The sequence below is a fragment of the Malaclemys terrapin genome, chromosome 1 (assembly GCF_027887155.1).
Source record: "Malaclemys terrapin pileata isolate rMalTer1 chromosome 1, rMalTer1.hap1, whole genome shotgun sequence".
NCBI classification, from domain to species: domain Eukaryota; kingdom Metazoa; phylum Chordata; order Testudines; family Emydidae; genus Malaclemys; species Malaclemys terrapin.
The window spans coordinates 131799613-131823884 of record NC_071505.1 but is presented as its reverse complement, the minus strand read 5'-3'; the positions used below and the strand labels follow the sequence as shown (position 1 = coordinate 131823884).

Genomic DNA, 24272 nt, shown 5'->3' with positions numbered 1-24272 from the left:
TGATGAACTTTCCATGTTTTTGGCACCCCCCCGTCCTTTTCTTAATGGACTAATCTACAAATCAAAATGTGAGGAATATCTGGCCACGAATCCACCCCTGGGTTCTCTTCTTACAAACGAATATTGCTTCCAAATTGGGGGGACACTTGGCTGACAAAAATGCTAACCGACCAACCAACCCAGCAGGTTTAAAATTTGGAGTTAAACAAAAAAAAAAGGGGGGGGGGAGAGGCTTATTAGAATGTACTTCCTTCTGCTTTTCTTTTTCACCTGTTTTATGTGCCCTTTAATGACTTCTGAACGTGGGTAAGAATAGCAACACATGTAAACAGTTTGACCAGGGTGTGTGCGCGCTGGAGAGAGGGTGGACCATTACAGTGCTAATGCATAGACATTTGGGCTATAAAATACTTCTCTTCTGAGAATCGTATTTAGAAAGAGATGTTTATGATTTAACAAAGGAATTCTGTAAAGTGTTCCCTGGTGCTGACACTGTTCTTAATAGGAGATCCTGTTAGGAGGGGGATAAAATGATCAACAAGTCTTTTAAATTGTGCTTCTTTAAAACGCACAGGGGGGAACTACCTTTATGGGGGCTTGTTCGTTTGCAAATTAAAACAAGGGCTTCATTCGCTGACTTTCCCAACCAGGCAGCGTTATTGGAAAGGGTAGGTAGGGAAGGCAGCGTGTGGCAATAAAGGGGTTAATCCTCAGAGCACAGAGCCATCTGGCTGAGCTGGTTTGTTATAATCGAGCAGATTATGTTCACGGGACTCAGAGTTTAAGGCTCCTCTCCCATAGAGCAGCTCTGCACAGCCCAAGCAAACCAACTTTGGGACTTTGAATGAACATATTTACATCAACCTCTCTCTTCATGTCGACTTTTCTGGAAACATTCACACGGATGCCATGGTTACTCCTACCACGGTAAGGGAAAGATGACATTTTCTAATAGGGTCTTGAAGGGAGGGGGGTCTTTAAAATCTGAAACGAGGGGGTGGTCTTGTTGAAAGATCTGTCCCAACCTCTAGAGCCTGTTTCAGTGCGTTCACCCCCAGACCTTTCTTTAGTCTGGAGACTCCTCTCTCGCTGCTCTCCACAGCCGGCAGTTCAGGTCCGCGGCAGGGAAGCAGCCGGGGGGGGACTATGAGGTGCTAAAGGAATCCGATTTAAGAGGCAAAAGCAAAGAAGACTCGTGGCTTTATTTTAAGAGAGAAACCAGCACCTTCAGATATAACAAAAGGGTTGCAAAGCCTGAGCGGGGAATGCAAGAAATCAGCTTCAGCACACTTGCCCCGAGGGAAAGGTAGAGCCCATGACAAGCAAAGTCTGAATTCCCAGTTTCTAGACCTCGCCTTTCTCAGGTAACTAACTTCGTTGGTGCTTTTTCTTGTGCCAGACACAGAGCGCCTATGCATGACCTTTAAAACTACCCCCACATTCCCTTCAAACCCAACCACTAAATTCTCTGGAAGGGACTGGAGATCAAAGGATTATCTGCACATCTGTGTCTAGGTGAACTGATACATTCACTTGCAAGGCAGGAAACGTATTCCGACGCTGTACGATTTCCAGTCTTTGGAAAGTGCCTTCTAGGAATGTAGCAGGCAGCCACACACGCACAGAGAGGGAAATAAAAGCGGCTTCTCGACCAAACAGCTGAATCGAAGCTTAGAAAGTCAGTTACTGGCGAGGGCTGGGTGTTTTTTTATTTTGGTTTGTTGTTTTTTTTTTTTGGGGGGGGGGGGACACCCAACTGCTCTTAGCCAAGGGATAGTAGTAGTGGTGGTGGTGTATCCTTGAATTGCTCAGATAGTTCTCCAATCAGTTCTTAATCCTTCATTAAAACAATCATTTCCCTTCTCTCTTGCTCTAGAAATATGCTGTATCTAGAGAGAGGAACAGTTGGGGTTGAATTAGGCTACTACGAGGGCATTGTCTGATTCCCATATTGCCAACCAGTGATGTAGAGACGAGAACCGTCTCAATAGACAGGGATGTGCGAGATCTGCTCCGCTCTGTTCCTATAAGCTCTCAGAGAAAGTCCCCTTTGCTGCTAGGCTCGCGTGAAGCGTGCAAATAGCGTGCGAAGTTTGCCCTAACGCTGTGCCTACCGACAAGTGCCCTGACAAAAGACAGCCCTCCCAGGCTCAGCCATACCTGCTCTGTGTATAAGAAAGTGAAGGGTGACAGACTGCAACTACTGCCAAAGGTGTCAGCAACAGCCGACGTAAAACAACCCCAGTCCCCACGCTTATGGCACAATGGACAAAAGCAGCCGAGAGGCAAGCGAGTGAGGAGTGATTCCAGCTGCTTGTAGTACGAAGGCTGGTCTCGGATACACACGTGTCAGTATCAGGAGCGCTGGGTGTGCGAGAGAAAGGGGGCGAGGGGGGAAGATAGGTATAAATGTGGGAAAGTGTGTAGGGAAGTGGGGCTGGGGAAGGGGTGCGTGGCATGGTAGGCTGCTACGGTTGAGGTTAGGGATGTGGGGTTTTTTTGCTGGGGGGATTAAGTGGAATGTGTGCAAAGGGGAAAGACCAGGGGTGTGGGGGTAAAAGGATTATGACAGAGGAGAGGGAAGGTTGTGTAAACGTTTGGTGCACATGACAGGTGAGGGGTGCAAGGGGGAACGCAGCTGGGTGGGTGGGAAATCACGGGTGTGTTTGGGAGACCGTAAGGGAAAGTAAACACGTGGGGGGTGGGGGAGAGAGAGAGGAGAAAGGGTGTGGACTGGGGACAGGGTTGGGGGTGTGTGGGGTTGGTGGGGGGGGATGTATGAGTGGAGGGGGAAAGGGCACAAGGCTGTGTGTTTGGGGAGGACAGGCAGCTAAGGAATGCCTGTGTGGGGTCTACAATGAGGCCTGTAGGATTCTGTCGAGGAGGAGGTGAGGGGGAGGAGCCTGGGTATGGAAGGTAGGGGCCCTGTGAAAGCAGAGAGCACCTCAGGGAGTGGGGGGCTGGAGAGGAAAGGGTATGCAGGGCAGGGATGGTGGGTGAGTGTGGGGGAAGATCAAGGGAACTGCAAAGGTGTATGGGGAAGGAAGAGACCAGAGTCTGCAGGGCAGGTGGCCAGGGGTCATGGGTGAGGGAGGTCAGGAGGCTGGTGGAGCCAGGAGAAGTTATAGTGTGTGGTTGTGAGGCAGGTTGGAGTAAAAGGTCGGAGTGGGGATTGGAAGCGGGGGGTGAGCTAATGGGAATGGGTGGGGTGAAGTGTGAAGGGAGGGTAAAGAAAGATGTGGTGGGGTTTGAGGCATGTGGATGTAGGTGGGAGGATGGGGAGATGTAAAGGGGGTGTAGATGGGGGAATGCATGGGGTTCATGTGAAGGGCAGGTGAGGGGCACAAACGCAAGGCATAGTTTTAGAGGAGAGATGGGGTATGGAAGTGAGAAACATTGTAGGAGAAGGGCGAGCAAAGTGCAGGGGTATATAAAATCATGGGCATGTAAGGAGTGAGGTAATAGGTGTGAGGTGCATAAGGGGCTTGGGCAGAAGTGGGAAAAATGCATATTTGTGGGGAGGTAGGAAGCATTTGTGGAGGAGGGGAGTGTGGTATGGAGGAATGTAAGGCACATGGGGGCAAGGTGTGACGAAAGGGATGGCTATAGAGTTGTATGTGTTGGGGGAGGTCAGTGTGAAGTCAGGGCTGGGTAAGGGGAGTGTGATTGTCTGAAGGGGGATTGAGGCATAAGGTGTGGGTGTGATGGGAGAAAGGTGGGTCCAGGTAAAGGGATGTGAGGGAAAGGGAATTAGCAGGGAAAGGGCTTCTAATTATGTATTGGCACTATGGAGGTGGGGGTTATAAGGTGTGGGGAGCAGAGGGAGTGGAGGGCTGGCTATGTGGAGGGGTAGTTAAGGGTATAAATCTGAGGGGAGTCAGGAGTGGGAGTAGAGCATGTGGTATTATGGGAAGGCAAGGGGTGTTGGTAGGGGCATAGGTTACATGCAGGGGAAGAGGAAAGGGGATGTTGGAAATAGTTAATGAGTGAGTGATGAGAAGGCCAGTGTATTTGTGTGAAGGGTTCAGGAATAGGGTTGTCTCTTTGGGAAGTATGGAGGGATGGTGACAGGTTATGGCATGAGAGTGGGGAGGGACATTATGGATGTTTATGAGTGTAGGAAAGGGCTATTCAAGGAAGGATAAGAAAAAGTTGTGGTGGGGAGGGAAGAGGGTCAGGATGTGTGAGGGTGCATGGATAGTGTGGGGGTGCGTGGGAGTAGGCACATAGGGAGATGGAGTAGGGGTGGATGGCGTGTGTGTGGTGAGGAATAGGAATGAGTGTGGGGGCGGGGAGTCTGGGGTAAATGCAGGGCAGTATGGATGTAGGGGTAGAGGATGTTGTGTAAGGGTGTGGGAGGTTACATATGCATGCGTGGCACTGTGAGTAGTTTTTGAGTGTGTCTGTTTGGTGTAGGGGAGAGGGTATGGGAAGGGTAGATGAATTCTTGTTGCAGGTGGACCCAGATGACGTGTTGGGGGGGGGGATTGGTAGATGTGGTTACCGTTTGTGGATTGGGTTGGGGATGTGTGGGTACATGGGGATTGCGTAGGAGGTGGTGTTTAGATTATCAGCAGAGAGCTTTAGAGAGAAGTGTGTACTAGGGCAGGGAGATGGTAGTAAGTTTGGGGACATGCAGGAGTAGATGAGCTGTGTGTAAGAGCCTGTGGTTATTGAGGGGCTTGTGTCTGGGCAAACGTTATAAAGGTGTGTGTGAGCAATGCTGTTTGTATATGTATTGGGAAGCTATTGGGAGAGATGTGTGTGATGGGGTTGCAACAGATCTGAATGTGGGGTCTGGTTGTTTTGGCATAAGGGGTGTGAGGAGCAGTATAGGTGTTTGTACGGGGTTAGAAGATGTGTTTTTGTGGAGGGAGTAGGGAGAGATGGCTAAATTGAATATGAGTGTGACAGGCTGTATGTAGGGCAGAGAAATGTTGGGGACAGAGAGGTGAATTGCAAAGGTGAAGAGCACCATCTCAGTGTACCTGAAAGAAGAGCATCTGGCTGAAGTTGAAGACTGAGGCAATGCTGAAGGCAAGAGGGAAACACTGAGGAAGTCTTTTTCTCCATAACAATTCTATCCATTTGAGGCATATGTTCTCAGATTGTTAAAATTGATCTGCAGCCCCGGGGTCCTCTTGGGCAGCATTTTTCCACTGTGGTTATCTGAGTATCCAAGCATAGCACAGTGCCTATTTCCATCTGCAGCATTCCATCTGTCAGAAGATGGAGTCTGGTATGATCAGGCAAAGATGTGGCTACTGTGATCAGCTCAAACATAACACCACAGCTTGACTATTGCAATTCTGTGGGCCAGGACCTCAGCTAGCACTGAAGCCAATGTAGTTTTGCTGACTTACACCAGCTGAGAATCTGGCCCACTATAACCAGGAATCCCATGTCCTGCAAAAGCCCTAGCAACTTCAGGGCTCAGCAAACCCACTTGGTCAGCAACAAAGCATGCCAGGAAAACATCATCCTGATTCAATACTGTCTGCACTGATTCTCCATTGAACGCGGAGTCCAACTCAGGATCCTTTTCCTAATTTTTCAAATCCATGCGTGAAACTGGTTCTAGCTACCCAATAGACCATTTCCCTCTGTGTGTGATCACGAACTCCCATGATCGTTGCATCCCACTGGAACAATGAAGCACTTGACCAACAGAGGGAGACTCATGACCACAGGAGACAGACACTTCATAGGAACTGTGCCAAGACTATGGAACTCATTGCCAGATGAAATAAGAATGACTACAAGTGTGCTGAGCCCACAACTTAGTCCAAAAAATCCCACAATTATACCTTACTTATACCAAAGCTCCTGCTCTATATTCCATAATAATTTAAAAAACAAACAGCAGCAAACAAATCCATAAGCCTGCCAGAAGAGAAGGGAAACACATTGGTTCCAGGGGTGCAATTGGTGCTGGAGTTTCAGGGGCATACAGGAAGGTGTGGGAGTTTAGGGGCGAGAGCATGGGGATACGTATTAACTTTGGCAAACTGCATACACAATCCTGACAACAAAGCTATTGAAATCTATATTTGCAAAGGGTGGAGTATATTATCTTCTGTGGGGACGTCTGTGTCCATGATGAGTAGGGGTTATGTTTCCCTTTCTGTTAAGGTTAGAGGAGAGGTAAGAGTAGTAATAGTTTGTGGCAGTAGGTGTGTGTGGATAACAAGGACTGTGGTGTATAGGAGGTGTTTTTGTGTGGGTGGTGTCTAGCCACCTATGGATAGTGCAGGATGTGGAATTAGGTGGGGGGAAGGGGGGGAAGGGAAGGGGAGGGGAGGGGAAGTGTGTGAAGAGTGGATGGTAGGATGTATATATGGAGTAGCTGGGGTGTTGAGAATTAATTGTGTGTTGGAAGGAAAGTATAAAGCTAGATTGAGAGAGAGAGATAGACACAGCCTTGTGTATACTGCCTCTAGTGGGGTGCTGTACTTCCCAATGAGAAGCCCCAGGAAAGATTGTGCCTGGGGAGAGATTATAAAAGCGGCACCATCCATTCAAATACTACAGCCTACTTCCACTGATGCAGCTAGCCTGCTGTGTGGACCACTGCAGTAGGCAGAACCCTGGCACCACCCCCTACTCCCTATCCCTTTGTGTTCTTCTGGGGAACATGATGCCCCAACGGGAATTGTCCTTGTACTCCTTCCCCCCTCCACGCTCACTTTCCCAAGCACACTCACCTGTGTTTCCCAATCTGCTCTATAGTGAGGGATTGGGAGTTTTGTGTACGGTGGAGGTGTGTATAAATGGTAGGGGGTTGTATATAGTAAGGTGATGTCATCTGGAGCGCAAATACAATCAATCAGTTCCATCTCAGGGTTATGGAAAGAGATGGCAGTTCATCTCATGTGTTTCCAGAATAAGGCAATCTTCAAAGCACGGTAAACCGTTTCTGTGCATCAGCTAAGTGCTTTGGTCTAACCATCACCTTAAGCAAGACAGGAATAAATGTCCCAGCCATCAGCTGGTCATTCACACCCTTTGAACAATAAGTTCCTCTACTGTGGGTTTGTCTAGACTACAGATTTTGCACTTGTTACTCATGTTAGCCGAGTTAATAAATTTGGACAATCCACAAATATTTGTTCCTAGGCAGAGCCTTAGGGTAAACCACACATGTTTGTGGACTGTCTAGATTAGCATTTCCAAAGATGGTAGTTAACTCAAATTAATTGGCAATCAGTTAATCAAGTTAGAACAGAAGCAAAAAATCTAGCATAGACATACCCTGAAGGGCTTGTCTATGCTTGAAAGTAAATTTGGATTAACGAAGGGTGTGCATTTAAACAAGAGCTATTCTGCAATAACTCCATGTATAGACAAACACTAAGATAGTGACCATCACTCATGAGGTGAATGACCAAATTCACAAGACTAGCAGTTCCTTTGATCTGTTGAGAGGCAGGATTTGGAATGCATGAGGATTCAGCTCCAAACCAAGATCAGATTTTATCCTCCTGCTTTTGCAGCTATGATATATGGGCCTCATAACAATGGCTCATAAATCTATTGGCTACATTAAATCAATGTTTCCAAAGTACTATCCTTAGGATAAATCTTCAGGACCACCAGGCACTGAAGTCTTTGATAACATTGGCATCAAAGCTGCAGTAACAAAGGTAAAAATGAGACATAGAAGCCATGCCATCAACTGGCCTGATTAAAATGATACTTTATAGCCAGCTGAACTAAGAAAGATGCATCTAAAGGAGAAGGGTAGAAGAAATGCTTCAGACGCATTTTGGAAGAATCTAAATGCATGCAGGGTTGTTTTGTTTCATCCTGTGAAATATGCTGCACACAAGAGAGCTAAATGGAGGATATTGGAGCACCAAGATGCAGGCAGCAATGCCCAGTGACACCTTTGAAACAACAGAAACGTCACCCTACGTGTTGGCACTGAATCTGCCAGGAGTACGGTTGTGAAGGGGTAGATGTGTGCTTATGTAGAGAAGTACATATGATCTCATGGTGTATGCAAGACATCTATACGTTTGTGCCGGGTATATTTGTTAGGAGCTTGTACATGTGATTATAGACGAGACCTATTAAGTTTATCTGCTGGATCTCCTGTCGACAATGTAGCATTGTATTCTCATGCACTCTCGTATGGTCATGTTTTAAATGACTGTTTTCATAGCCTCCATTTGGAGTCAATTCCACAACTTAAATCTCAAGGTATGGGATTTCCTGATTCAGCTTACATTTGCTTGTCCTCCTAGTTAAACCTTCCTTAACCCTAAACACCTCCTCCCCCTCATTGGTGTTTACAATTTTCAAATACTTGTGCCTAGTTATCTCCCTTAGCTGTCCACACTTAGTCATTGTTTGGCTACAATATAGAGTACATATTTAATTTTTCCTTATAAAACATTCCTTCCAATTTTTAATCATTCTTGTTACTCTTCTATGAAGTCCCTCCAATTTATCCCCATCTTTCTGGCACTGAGGTGGCCAAAATGAAGGCAGTATTCCAGTTGTGCCAGAGATAGTGGACTTCTTTCAACTCTTTGTTCCATGACATGTTGCTTCCGCATGTCACTGTTAATCACATTTGATTTTTTGAATACTCCCATATCACACTGGAAATTCATATCTAATTTATTGTCCCACGTCATGCCTAGGTCTCTTTCAGCATTACTGCTTTCCAGCTTTCTCCCTCACATTTAATCTTTGTACTTCATATTAATTTTCCCCAGATGTATTAGCTTTGATATTTCCACTCTGAATCTTTTACTTTCTGCCCATTTTTCTAACCTTTCTAGGTCTCATTGTATTATTTCCCTGTCTCTCATGGTGTTTGCAACACATCTCAGTTTAGTATGGTCTATACATTGAACTACATGCTGTTTATTCCACTTCTTCCAGATCATTTAAAAATACTGTTCAACAACAACAGGTCTAACCCTGATCCATGTGGTACCCCACCAGACACCTCCCCTACTTTGATAATCACTGTTTATCATTGCTCTTGGTTTACTACCCTTCATCCAGTTTTCAATCCAGGTATGTTTTGGAGAATAGATAGGAGGCATGTGTCTGAACAGAAAGTGTCTGGGGCAGGTGCCTGTGTGTGATTGGGAAAATATTGTACTTTATTACTTTCACCTCCTCTTCTCTGGGCTTCCTGGCACCCTCTTTGCCTCTCTAGTTCACATGAGCACTGCCACTAAAAATGTCTTCATTTGTTGCTCTGACCAAATCATTGTTCCGCTTTGAATTTCTGCACTGCATCAAGGTCAAGCTTCTTATTACTTTCAAAGCTCTGAATAACTCTGCCAATCATGTAAGCCTCATCGTAAATATTCCTGTGCCTTTTCCATGCTGTCACCTATGCATCACATTTCCCTTCCTGAGCACGTTCGAGAAACCACTACACTATGAATTCAAGTCTCTCCTGAACCCCCACGGCTGCTGTGACACTTATGGGGAAACTAGCTAACTTATTCCGACAACTATAAGGAGTAATTGGGAGTAATTTATATATTCTATTTTCAAAAGGGAAAATATCCTGTGTAAACTTAACAGTTTATTATAAAGATGCTGGCAAGCAACACTTCAACCACTCTACTAGAGCTTAGATAAGAGAACAACCATAACCTTGGTGATCACTCTACTTCGAGGACTATCTGAAAGAATAGGAATGAAGGATACTCCTGGAAATTAATAATTTTCATCTTTAAGCTCCAGAAGACTGAAATGGAATAATATTGTACAAAAATTATTAATGAATTACAAGAACTAGATTTCAGGTCACTCAAAAAAGCTACTTGTTGTTCAGGATTTTCTTTTGACTAATTGTATTTATTGGTCAATACTTAAAGTTCTCCCATAGGTATAGGTAAGAAAACTCATTTTCAAGGAATTAAGAGCAAAACATTTCATTTGATGAGCATATGAAAAGTAAAACTTCTTAACGTAGCTAGATATGTGAGGGCTTCAGAGTACCTAGGATTTATGATGTCTATAGAGATCCTCCAGTGACTTCATCATAAACTTATATAAAATAAAAAGCAGCATTATATAAAAGCTCTTTGGCACCAATCTGAGAATGCTACAGAAGAAGTCCTCTACCAAATTTGGGAACCTGGTGTTCTTAGGCTCCAACAAATATGGGATGGGATTTTCAAAAGCACTCTGCATTGGCTTAACTGCTCCCACTGAAGACAGTGGAAGTTTTACTTTGTCATCAGTGGGAGCAGTTAGGCTAATGCTGACTGCTTTTGAAAATTCCACCCACATTGTCCGTATATCTGTTATATTCCCCCAAATGAATAGAATGATAATATTTTATAAATCCATTTATAAAAAGTAGAGTTCCTGTTTTTCTTCAGTCATGCCTGGTGGGTGTCTTTAGCTCCCAAACATATCCCAGCATTCTTTGTCATCTGCAGCAGCATTTCAAAGAAGTCTGGCCTTTGTCTGATCAAAGGACTTCGAGCCATTGTGGTGGTCAGAGGAAGGAGTGTGGAGGAAGTGGAAAGGTGATGTGATGTGGTATGTGTGTATTGTGCATTTGGGAAATGTGTTCTGTCTGCCTCTAATAATGCAGGGTCAAGTAGGGTTGCCAGGTGTCTGGTTTTTGACCTGAAAGTCTGATCTAAAGGGGACCTATACTGTGTCTGGTTAGATGTACTGACCAGACACCAAAAATCCAGTTACTGGGGGGGAAGGGAGAGGCAGGTGCCAGGTAACCAATCCATGCCAGCCTCTGCTCAGCTGGGGCCACCTCCTACCTGCATCTCGTGAGCAGGCAGGCTTTGCAGCTCCTGTCCCAGCCCCAGAGCACAGGATCCCGGGGGGAGGGGAGTAGCGGAGAGGATCGAGTGACAAAGAAGGGGAAATTGGACATCCATCAGTCCACTGAAACTATTCCACAGACTCTCTTATCCACTTAACTATCTTAGGGTTATATATGACTACCTATCACTGTGGTGCATTAGTACCTTCCTTGTAAAAATCAGTAACAATAGCAAAGTCCTCAGTAGACTTCATGGAGACTCCGCACATCTCTCATTTGGGGGCAAAAAAACCCTCTGCTTGGGTAGGGTTTTGGGGACTGATTGTTTAGCTATTAATTTACTCTTTTTAAGGGGCTGGGAGGACGGTAGAGGGTTCTGGGGTAGAAAGGGGTGTCAGTATTAGGAGTATCACCCTTATAGCAAAGAGGTCTTTTTCAAGAGGAAGGCTTTGCTGTGTCTCCTAAAGATGATCAAGACTCTGGATTTGCTCAATGTTGTCTTGGAATGTGTTCCATAGTCAGATCTAGTAGATCTTGCCAAGGGTATGGCTACACCACAGTGGCCCAACTACAGTGCTGCAGTTGTGCCACTGTAGTGCAGACACTACCCACATCACTGAAAGCGTTTTTTCGATCAGTGTAATTCAGCTACTTCCCTGGTAGCAAGGTCGACAGAGAATTTTTCTATTTGACCTGGCTGTGTCTACATCAAGGGTTAGGCTGACTTAACTCTGTTGTATAGGGCATGATTTCCCTCCACCCCACACCACCCAGTCCTGAGCAACATATCTAGATCAATCTAATTTTTAGATGTAGACCAGGCCCAAGAATAGACTAGACAAGGTCAGACTGTGCTTTCAAGGCACTCCTTTGAGTAGAAGGCTGTGTGAAACTGCATGGCTTCACGAGGACAGGGCCGGCTCCAGGCACCAGCTTACCAAGCAGGTGCTTGGGGTGGCCACTTCAAAGAGGGGCGGCACGTCCAGCTGTTTGGCGGCAATTCGGTGGACGGTCCCTCACTCCTGCTTGGAGCGAAGGACCTTCCACCGAATTGCCGCCGCAGATCCCGATCGCGGTTTTTTTGTTTGTTTTGGCTGCTTGGGGTGGCCAAAACCCTGGAGCCAGCCCTGCACGAGGAGCTCAGGGAGGCAGTATCCCTCACTGCCATCCACTGCATTTACAAGCAGTGCATAGGTTGCACTTCATTTAGGATACAACAGCCTTCTCCCCTCCTTTCCCTATTAAGGCAGGAGGTCCCTATGCTCCTCAAAGTGGAGGGACTGAAACTGTACTTGGTCCTTGAGCAGGATGTGTAAGGGGAGGGGAAAGTTCTTTGTATCCTCTCTCCACCCCATGTGAGGGCCATTCATAGCTTAAATCATTCAAATATTTGTACAAGCCAGGTGTGTAGATTTAGTTATTTTATTCTCTATTTATCTATTGCTCTTTGCATTCTGTCCAGATTCGCTACTACTTTTTGGTAATGCAGGCAGGCTTCTAGAATTGAAAGCAGCATTTCAGGAGTGAACACACCAAAGCTGAAAAGGCAAGGGTTCCCCTTCCCAGCCCTCTATCTCCCTCCCCACTGTCCCCAGACCCCTATATTTTTTTCATCATCTGAATATACAGCTGCCAAAAATTTAGGCAATAACTAACTTCAGTGGGTTCGATTCTGATCTCACTTAAACTGGTGTAACTCTGCTGACTACAATGGAATTACTCCTCAGTCATACCACAATGAGATCAGAATCACGCCCTGTGCCTTTAAAGCACACACTAACACAAGTCATGCAACTAGATTAGTACATTTCATACATACATTTAACTCTGAATTCATAAATGTGTATCCAAATCTGAAATTGCCAAATTTCAACTGAAAATTCTGCTAAAACCTATGTACAATTATATGCCACCAAATCATACTGCACATTCCTATCTAATTTACTCTGACCACGGTGTTTTTATTTATTTATTTGTTTTTAATCATTTACTGCTTTTGCAAGTGTGTCCATCTGTTTGACGGACTGTTACTTTCATCCACTAGGTCACCATCTGGATTTTCTTTGGCAAATCCTAGAATATGAAACCAGCCATTTTACCTCCCGAATTAAGACCAATAACTATGGATACTATCACATTTCATTTTAGTCTTCCTCAGGAATGAGTCTGGCAAAAAGTCCCTTCAAAGCTCAAAGAGCCTTTTCAAAAATAAATTCCTTAGATATTGTAATATGTCTTTACAGAATTTCCTTGTATTCTAACCCTTTAATGTAGAAATGCTGTGCTAAGGGTGGAATTGTCAAATGTGTTCTGCATTGTTTTACCGCTGACTTCAGTGGGAGCAGAGTTAACATTTCCATTGATTTCAAGTGGAGCAGAGGTATGTTAATGCTGAGTGCTTTTGAAAAAAAAAAATCCACTCTAAATATTCAATTGCACTGCAGGCTTTGAAAATTATATATTGCATAGTAACTTTCTTGGGTTACATAGGGAAAGTAAACAAATCATTCAGACCTTATTGTTTCCATTACAAGAAGCTCGCTTTCTTTGGTACTTTCTATACTACATTTATGACTGTGTGAGGGATCCCAGTTACAAAACAGTAACTGTGTCCCAGATTTTTTTATTATTAATAGTAATATAAGAACTAGGGGCTACCTAATGAAATTAATGGGCAGCAGGTTTAAAACAAATAAAAGGAAGTTCTTCTTCACACAGCGCACAGTCAACCTGTGGAACTCCTTGCCTGAGGAGGTTGTGAAGGCTAGGACTATAACAGGGTTTAAAAGAGAACCTCCCATGAATTTATCTAGTTAAGTCCATTAATGGCTATTAGCCAGGATGGGTAAGGAATGGTGTCCCTGGCCTCTGTTTGTCAGAGGGTGGAGATGGACGGCAGGAGAGAGATCACTTGATCATTACCTGTTAGATTCACTCCCTCTGGGGCACCTGGCACTGGCCACTGTCAGTAGACAGGATACTGGGCTGGATGGACCTTTGGTCTGACCCAGTATGGCCATTCTTATGTTCTTATTATTTATTATTAAAGTGTGACCCTAACTGCTCCTTGATGCCAGCTGGCAAAGGACACACTGAAAACACTGTTGTCAGAATATCTAGCCAAACAGTTCCTTGTAATGTGTATTAAAAACCGGCGACACTCTTGTCATGAATATCATTGTGTGGTGTATGTATAGGTTGTGTATAAAGAGTTATTTGTGTGTGCTGGAAATATGTTCTTAAAATAGGTTTTGGAGGCAGTGGATACACAAGTCTACCCAAGCCAGACAATGTTGTTTAGCCTGTGTCTCCAATGCAAATTGAGCAAGGTGAAACCAAAGACAATGAAAGAACATTTACATCTAAGGTAAACAAAGTAATTAAGCTAATTGAAAAAAACAAACAGACCAAAGGATGAGAAAGACAGTATGGTGTCTACACCCCAGCAGAGAAGAGGAACTTTGTCTGGTTTACTTTGCAAAGAATAAATTTCAAAGGTTTATTGGACAATAAGAAGGAGGAGGAGAGAACCCCTTAGTTATCCATCATTACAGAACATAAGGAACAGTACCCTCTGGTTGTTTTTTAACAGGATGAATCTCCTGCCCATGTTTCCAACTTTTATTTAATTCATTTTTACCAAATGTGTTTCTACTTTATTATTGTCATCTATAATACAGCGGCTACCACCTGAACGCCCCCACGTGGTCAAAGGTCACTCTGTGGCACCCTGCATCTGTTTCGCCCTCTTCACTGGTACCAGAGATCCATCTCACTCTCCCCTTGTATCAGAGACCAATCCAAGTGCCTGTACTCTCCAGCGTATGTGACACGGCAGGGCTTCTCTCCAATTTAACAAGCACTCCGTGCCATGCTCAATCTCCTTTAAACAGAGTTATTTGTCCAAACATAAGCATATATCAGACAAAAACAGTTCCTCTGCTCATCCTTAGTCCTAGGGTTTCACAGCCTCCCCTCCACGGGGTCTCTGGTAATCCTGCTTCTTGTAGTTTCCCAGTTCCAGTAAGCTCCCTTCTTGCAGCCAGTTTTCCTTCAGCCAGCATTGCTCTCAGCTAATTCTGTTCCCTTTCTGGAACACAGGCCGTAGGGCTCCAGGGAGCCATCACCAGAGTTACTCAACTCCTCTGTGGTTCCCATCCCCAAGCACAGCCTGCCCCAATTATTCCTTCTCTACCTGCCTTCTGACAGGTCTTTATAGCCCCAGGGTTAGCCCTGCCCTCTTTCATTGGCTCAATTGGGCCCATCTGCTCTGACACAGGGGAGCTGGGTCTGACCTACTCACGGGGACAAGCTACCCTGTGAAATCATCCAACAACTGGGAGGAAGAAAAGATTCTTAAGCAAGCACCTTCTGGGATGGGGATGAAAGAGAGCATGCCATGCCCCAACCTCTTGCCCCCCTGAAATACTTAACTATTAATTAAAATGGAATTTCCTAAAAGTGAAAAAGCACATTTTAAAAGTTAGATTACAACCCTCATCCTACACACAAAACAAAACAGCTGTCAGAAGTACACTCCTGGAGCAAGTCATCCTTTTTTTTAAAATATAGGACCTCAGTATTCTTCAATAGCATTCAGCCATGTAGGGCAAATAGAATTTTAAAGCTCACACCTGCAGCTGGTGCCTGATCTCAGAAGAAGGAACATTACCTACCATGCAGCTAGAATGGGAACATATGAATCTAGTACACCTCTACCCCGATATAACGCTGTCCTCAGGAGCCAAAAAATCTTACCGCATTATAGGTGAAACCACGTTATATCGAACTTGCTTTGATCCGCCTGAGTGCGCAGCTCCTCTCCCCCTCCCCACTCCCCCCTTCCCCCGGAGCACTGCTTTACTGTGTTATATCCAAATTCGTGTTCTATCGGGTCGCATTATATCGGGGTAGAAGTGTACCATTTGTGAACTGAATTAAATGTACAGTTTACTTCCTTTTCCACATTATTAATGAAGTTTTAAACATCACTGATCCCTCCAGCATTCCCTTCTAGAGAAGTCCATCCACACCGTAAAGTTGTTCAGTTTAGTTCCCACAGAATCAGAATAACAAATCCACAGTTAAGATTGTGACAGATTTCTTTCAAGTCCTATTTTGACATCTTCCCCCCTCCCCCCCCCCCCCCCAACCCATACACACAGGCCTTGTCTAGATGGGAAAGGTTGTTTTTTTTTCTTTTTCTTTTTCTTTCTTTTAGTATAACCTAATGTCTGAATTTAAATCAATGTAGTTATACCAGTCTAATCCCCGTGCAGACACTCTTATTCTGGTATAAGAGAGCCTTTTTCAGTTTCTTATGCCAGTGGCATGGGGAGTGGTATAAGCTATACTGAAAAAAGGTATTCTTATCAGAATAAGGTGGGGGTGAGGAATATACTGGTAAAATTATAGTGGTACTACTGATAAAAACTTTCCAGTGTAAACAAAGCCACAAATTTTCTGGAAAAAGCTCCTTTCCACATACAATTTCTTTTGTGTGGTCCATGTTCATGGAGAAGTTTTTATTGTATTTATTTGTTTAGAGCAGTTGGAGGTCGATCAGATTGAAGTGGTGGTGATGGTTGGGGTTTGGGGGAGTTGAGAAATTCTGGAAAAGTGGTGGTCTTTCACTCTTCAAAATTCTTGCAACATCTATTTGCCCAATTATAGTTAAAAGAATGACTCTGGGTTGGTTTGTCTTTAATATTTCTGCTACGCACATGTGATTAATTTGCTCTCCAGTTTCCATTTCTCGCTATGTGCTACAGTTTCTGGTATAGAATGAGACACTTCACTATGGCATAGACCACGAATGTAAAAGCTGCAGACCCGGGATCAAACAGTTTTCATTTAACACCTGTGCAACCCCCTAGAACTCAACAGGGCATCCTGGGGGACCCTGGCCTCCCTCTGGGTCTTGCCACTGGAAAAGGGGGATCCATATGTGCTAAAATGGCTGACTTCCTTGTTGCTGTAGCTGGGAAAACACCAATCCCTAAGTGGTTCTGAATCTACCAGCGGGAGGTGGGATCATGTGTTCCTACCTTCCCTCTCCTTGTGGTAGCACAATAACTCCCCTCCTGGCTGACAGAAGAGGGATTGAGTCAGGGTCTTTCAGACCTAGAAGTATGAGATTCTACAGCTTTAGTTAAAGAGCCAAGGCTCTGTAGGTGGGGCTGTAACAACTCATAAGGTCTGTGGAGCAGCAGAGAGCGACAACCTGTCATACACCAGTGGGTTACATGGATGACACTAGCCTTCCAGAGGAATAAGGGGCAAGAAATGTGTGCCCTTTACTGCAGTCAGAAAGGTAGGGGCTTTGAGATTCCTATCCCCTCAGCAATGAGGAAGGGAGGGTAGACTAGCTTGACCCACTGTCAGGAGGTGGAAGAAAGGAGATGGGGGGGTGGGGGGGGGAAGAACTGAAAATATCTGTCACATGAACAAAGGAAGTAGAATATATTGCAAATGGAGTGTAGCTTTGTGGGCAGGTCGAGGCATCAAAAAGGAGGTAGCACTAGCTGGAAGGGTAGGTGTGTATCAGATGCCTAAAGGCCATGTTGTATGACTTTGTCTACCTAACAGGGAAGATTGAAGTGTCATAAAAAATAGGTGAGGGTCTCCAACTTACAGGTGAAAAGGTGGATGGTGATACTTGGCAGCGTTAGGATTGATGATACTTGAAAGAAACTCTGGGGTCTGTCTATTGAGTTTAACAGGAGCTAGATTAGACCCTTGTTTTGTTTCTGTGCTTTTAAAATTACAAACTGTTAACTTTATTTTAAGGGGCCATATATTTTCAGTCTGAACTCTCACTTCAAGTTTTCAAGAGGTTTTTTTTTTTTTTTTTTTGGTCTGGAAATTTCTCTGCTCTTTGTTTATGGTCCATCAGCCAATTTTGTATGCATATGATAATGTTCATGTCCAAACCAATTTGAATTCCTTTTTCAAGGAAGATTTCATGAGACACTATGCCAAATACTTTGCTAAAATACAGAAAGTTTATATTTAATATACTCCCTTTGTGCTTTAATGTATAATTCTGTCCCAAGAAAACTCAATCTGGTTTATCTAGAATGGCTTCTTCTTTTTCTATATGCTTTTGTTCAGACTTCTGTTACCTTTTGGGTATTTACAGATTATCTTCCCCCCCTTTTTTTTTTTTTCAGTTAATATACTAAGGATTGAACTAGCTGGATGAAATCCTGACTCAGTTCAAGTCAATGGCAAAAATCCCATTGATATCAATGGGGCCAAGATTTCACTCCTTCTGCGGAGATTCCCAATGTTGTACTATTTTCCTTTTTCTGAAGATCTGTACCTCAGGTGTGTTTGTTTTCCAATTCTCTGATACCTCCACAGTATTCAGAGACTTTTCAGATGTCATGGCAACACCACTGATGTTGCACCAGAGTAATTTTGAAAAGATAACTTATCTTTTAGATAGATTTAACAAGAAGGTCCAGTCTGACATGGCAGAATATCTATTTCCTCATTAGAGCTGAACAACTACGGCATACAGTTTTCCACCAAAATTGTTTTGGTTGTAATACATGCCCCTTTGTGACTCCTTTCTATGAATTTTCTTGCAAGCATATCTACTGGCATGCCTTGCAACCTAGTTAATTTAAAAGGAATATTGGAGTAGATGCACTGAAAACTAACTTTGAATTTGTAAAAGTGAGTATTTTCAATGGAACCCTATTGATTTTTTTTTTTTTTTTTTTAATGTTACACTTCATCAAATCAGGGGACTGGCCATGTGCGATATGTCTATGTGCTCAATTTAAAATCAACCGATACAGCTTGAACTTTGAAAACCAAGCAGTAATAATGAAGTGTCCAGGAACGAGCTCCACCCCAAAGTTTTATTTCAAGAGGTTTCTTGGCTTAAGCCTGAAGAAAGCCATGTAGGACACATACCCTGTGGGTTCAGGAGTGTCTTTACTTGCCTAAGCCATGCCTTGCCATTTACACTGCTCTTTTTACCCCTGTGAGGTGGTCATTCTGTATACGTGCTCTACACGGGACCATAAGGAGTGTGCCTTGTAGATGTGCCCTTAGAATAACAAATACATTTGAGAAAAATCACAATCTGCTCATGGACAATTCACAAAGACTGAAATTCAGCCATGTGCAGAGGATCAGCATTCGGCCTAGATACCATTTAAGTCCACCTTAATCTCTGTTATTTTGAATGCTTAAATAGTGCTGAGGCCTTTTGCTGGCCCTCTGCACAGGGGTCACTTTAACCTAGAAGGAACAAAGAAATGAAACTCATTTATTACCAGGGCCGGCTCCAGGCACCAGCCCACCAAGCATGTGCTTGGGGCGGCGCCTGGAGGGGGGCAGCGCGGCGGGGCACTCTGGCCCGAGAGTGGGGCCGTGACTGGGCTCGTCGCCCTCCCCCCAGCGCTCCAGCCGGTCAGGGAGAGCGGCCCCGGCCAGGCTCGCCGCCCTCCCCACAGCGCTCCGGCCGGTCGGGGAGAGCGGAGAGCCCCAGCCAGGCTCTCCGCCCTCCTCCCGGTGCTCTGGCCGCCGGGGGCTCTCCGCCCTGCTCCTGGCGCTCTGGCCGCCGGGGAGAGTGGAGAGCCCCAGCCGGGCTCTCCGCCCTCCCCTGCCGCGTTGGGGGGGGGGAGGGGGAGGGCGGCGCGTGGCTTTTCTGCTTAGGGCAGCAAAAAAGCCAGAGCCGGCCCTGTTTATTACATTCCTTTTAATGAATTATTTGCTCAGTTCTCTTCATCAGAATGCACTGTGATGTCCCTGATGCCATTAGATCAGTGCTGTGCATAACACCAGCACCATCAAAATTGTGCAAACACCCATGAAAAGTGGCTTGTTTTCCATGGCCTTTGATGTAGGTGGTCTACCAAAGGGAGAGAGGAGCCTAATCAGTGGGAAACAGGAAATCCTCAAACAAATTTGGAGTTGCCTGCTGAGTTAGGAGTGTTGACAGACACAGATCCCTCTGTCGGGGTCTAAAAACAAGACTGAATCCAAACCTCTTCAAATTTCAGCAGGGAGTGGGGAGGCTCAAGAGGCCAATTCTAACCCAAACCTTTTGGTTCTGGCTCAAGTACAAAAGCGCTTCTCATAAGAGAGATCAACCCAGGATGGTGGAACTCTTGCAGAAAGGTTGCAGCACTGTCAAATCTGAACGTAATCTAAATTTAATCCATGTCCAAACACTGCCTCCATAGCTAAGAAGTACACAAAGTATTTATGGTTACTGTTGAAGTTTAGCAGGCTGTCTTCCCTCTCAACAAGCTGTGCTGTCAGTGGAGTACATGCAAAGTACATTCAGTAGTACCCACATTTTTTTTCTGAACTGTTTGAGCTAAGTGCTCGTATTTTTCTCTTCTATGTATCATTTGAGTCTGTTAACTGTCTAAGTAGTTGTATAGCACTGTAGCCATGAAGATGTTCGTGGTTGTGTTTCTATCCTGCATATCCTCTCCATTAGCGTACAATAAATTCAGGCATTTTTAGGAATATTATCAGATATTACAAGCTGCTCTTCTTACAGTGGTGAAGATATTTCATTTACCTTTCAATTATTCTGTCCCTCTCGGCAATGGGCTTAGTTTCAGTTGTTTTCATAGGCTTGGCTCATAAATATTGGATGCTTGCCTAGCTGGGAAATTGCATTTCCATTTCCAACACCTGCTATGTGCTAGACTTTTATGAGAGGATAAATAGTTCTCTGTAATGATGAAATGCTTTAGCCTTAAAGTTGCTACCTGAGACATAATTGTTACTGTTTAATATTTGGTATATGCTCATGCAAATTTTGCCCTTCCTTCTAGGCTATCTTTATTTGGTATTATTCTTGAATGATGTCTCAGCTTCTTATTACAGTTACAGTGTAATTGAGTTCCTGTCTACTGTATGTGGACATTAAAGATTGTATAGTGCTTTTTAAAAGGGTGAATGAGGTTTTCTTGGCCAGAATTTCCCTGCCCCCTCCTCTTTCTGTGCAGTGTATGTGTTGGTTGCTGTTCTCCAATGCAAAGATGGCTGCATTTACATGGTGCTTTTTGCATACTTGTTGCAAAGTACTTTGGGATCCCTATGAATAAAAGGTGCTAAACAAACATAAAACATTAATGGAATAATAATTAGTGACTAACACGGCTGCTACTCTGAAACCTGCAATTATTTATGGAGACTTTGAAACCTGATATTATATATTTTGTTAGTTCTTTTCCAAATCTGGATGATTATTTAATTAAGACAGACATATTTAGGGCTTTAAGTTTATTTAGTGCTTGACTGACAAACCTGGATTTTTTTTCATGCCCAACATGGGAACAGCAGTTTAGGTTTCCCATATCCTGTCCTCCATCAATATACATCAAGCTCTGAATAGCAGGGACAACTTCTAGGAGTTAAGAGCAGAATTCAGTGTCTACTGCTTCTCCAAAGCTCCTCCATGACCTTTTTTCCCTAGAGATTGCCTGTGAGGGGCACAATTAATACAGGAGTGGATATGATGTTTGTAACTATTCTTCCAGGAAAAGCAGATCACCAACTCCCCAAACAGTCCCTTTATGGTAACTTCTTTCCATAACTCTCAAACTGGGCTGAATTTGAATTCCTAAGCTGTAAGTGAAGGTCTATGGGGCAGATTCTCCAGGAAGCACAGCACAGCATCATTGGGGCAATGATGGTTTTAAATCACCTTTGAGCCACCCTGCGGTAACTGACGCTCCAACATGTGGCAGTTTCTCATGGCTGCCTACAAACCGCACTGGAGCCCAGAATCACGTTGTCATTGAGCACTCTGAGCACACCCCATCCGAGCACACGACACTGGGCCTGCAAGGGGGCAATGTATGGATACTTATGTCAGCCCCATGCTGCTCCTGCACTAAAGGAGTTCTCCCCTGTGCTGTTGTTACTCCATTATGGCCCATATATGGCATTGGAGTGGCACATATGAGCCAGGGCGGGGGGCTAGAAGCAACCCCTTGCTCTCATTTTCATTTCTAATGGCGTAAGTCATCCAGTCACCCAAACCTATTGAGGTTTAATTCATTTGAGGCGTGTTAGTCATTTATCTCTGTATTTATTTCACAGTCATGCTCACAGCCTCCTTACATTCATTGCTCTGAGAGAATTGCGGTCTCTCACTGCAACGTCAGGCTTTATTTACTATACTTTCCTTTCACACACTGCAGAATGTTTGCTTTGGTTCCACCTGCCTGGTTTATGGCAATGAATATTCAATTTTCTATCCATAACTTACTGGGTTGTTTGTACAGCCATTGAATTTAGAGATAGACAACTACATGTAACTTGTAGGTGCATGTTTTGAGACATTATTTCAGGTTGTGTTACCTACTGGGCTGATCCCGCAAACCCATAGTCACATAAGAAATTCCTTCCTCAATCACCCGAGTAACCCCATTGTCTTCAAAAGGACAAAGATGAAGTCAATGGGATTACAGTGTGAGTAGGGGCTTCACAAACTGGCTATAATGGTTTCAAAGTAAAGAATCTCCATATTTACATAAAGCCTAAATTGTAAGATCCAAATGGTAGGGATTGTCCTCACCCATGTAAAGTGTTCTGTCTCCTGTAGATACATCAATGTCAAATAACTATAAGGAGTAATCAGTTCTATACAGGTTTGATGTATCCTCTTTGTTGCAGCCTGTCTGGGCTTCCCTTCAGTACACTGTCAGTAATATCTGACCAGCGCCCGGCCCATTCTTTCAGCCCATTCTTATTGCTCTCTTGATCAAAGAGATTGTTAGAAACACAGGGATAAATTCTGCCCTAGCCTGTGCCTGTGCTACACCATTGGCAGAATTTGGTCCAAGAATATTGAGAGCTGGCTGGGTTGGTCTTTAGAACTTCTTCAGAAAGTAGGTAAGTATGCTTGGGCACTAATAGACTAAAGATAACACTAAATTCCTTCATATATTGGTTCAGGCATGTGGTTCAGGTTGTTCTCTGCTATGAAAGGGGTAATAATACTTAGCTCTTATAACATTAGTCTTGTCCCTATCACCAAACAATGATTCACTAATTAATCTTCACAGCCCATTGGGTAGGGAAGTGTTAATATCCATATTTTACAGGTGGGAACAACGGAGGCACAGAGTTAAAATGATTTGCCCAAAGGCCGCACAGCAAGGGATGGATCCTGCTGAAGTCAATGGAATTCTTGTCATTGATTTCAAAGGGAGCAGGACCAGGTCCCATGTCAATAGCAGAACCATAGAGCTCAACTTCCCAACTGCCAAATCCAGGCAAAATGTACCCTTGTGCGGAGAACAAGCTGGAGGTATAGGTACCTCTGAAGCCTCACAATAGCACTTCAGAAGCCTTCTGCTGGCCTTCTGCACAGGGGTAAAATATACATATTGTGCTTATTCCTCCAGGCCATGTTAACAGTTATCACTGTTATGGGTTTTGTATCGGCTTCTCACACGTATTCATCAGTAGCCAAAAATACACATTGACCTTTTCCCGGGGACTTGCATAAATCTACTCTCATGTCCAAAGTCAGATAAACAAAATATTATTTGAATGATGCAAAATAGACATACTGGATATTGATAAGAATAAACAAGAAGTGAATATTCAAAAGACAGAAAAACATACTGTGCTTAGAGCTTGATTTACAGGCTTAAAACGGAGTCCAAAGACTAATGCTGAGAGTCTTGAAAGTTGGATGTGCAGCAGTGCGGGCTGCATCACCACTAAAAAATGAAAAATTAAACATTGCTCCCATTTAGTTAAGCTAAACTAATATCATAAGTTGGTTATGAATTACTGAGACACACTCTCATTCCAAAAAAAAAAGTCAAACGAAAAATCAAGTCACTGCAGCTGGCGGGATGCTCCTTTTAAGTCAGGAATCAGTGAGACCAATGCATGCTTTTATCATCACAATAGAGGCTTGTCCAAGAGAGGACAAAATAAATTATTTCAGTATATTTAAAAGTAAATGACTTCCCTAAGCACCGCATTACAAAGGCCCCACAGTCTTGCAAGCTGCCTCAGCTCCCAAGGGAATCCGTGGATATTTAACATGTGCAGCACTTTGCAGCATCAGGCCCATTGATTTCAATCGCAGGTGAGGCCACTCAGCACCCAGCAGGATTGGGCTGTAACTGGAGAAGCAAATGTAAAATCAGAGGGTTTTTTCACTGATGCAAATGGAAAGCTTAGCACAGAGGAGGTTCTAAAACAATAATCAAATGCTGTATACATAGTTTCCAATTTAAACTATGAAAATCTAATCCAAAGTCCACTGAAGTCATAGAATATCAGGGTTGGAAGGGACCTCAGGAGGTCATCTAGTCTAACCCCCTGCTCAAAGCAGGGCCCATCCCCATCTAAATCCCCAAATGGCCCCCTGGAGGATTGAACTCATAACTCTGGATTTAGCAGGCTAATGCTCAAACCACTGAGCTATCCCTCCCCCCAGAGTCAATGGAAAGACTTGCATTGACTTCAGTGGGCTTTGGATCAGGCCCTTCAAGCGAGATGC

General features: G+C 44.1%; 1 protein-coding gene across 1 annotated transcript in view; it reads left to right on the top strand.

The window, feature by feature from the left end:
* Positions 1-258: 258 nt before the first annotated feature.
* NTF3 (neurotrophin 3) overlaps positions 259-24272 on the top strand; it is a 64073-nt gene continuing 40059 nt past the window's right edge. Inside the window, exon 1 of the mRNA XM_054039088.1 lies at positions 259-927. Within this exon, the coding sequence (XP_053895063.1) occupies positions 910-927 (18 nt within the window). The 5' untranslated portion in view covers positions 259-909. The remainder of the gene's footprint in view (positions 928-24272) is intronic.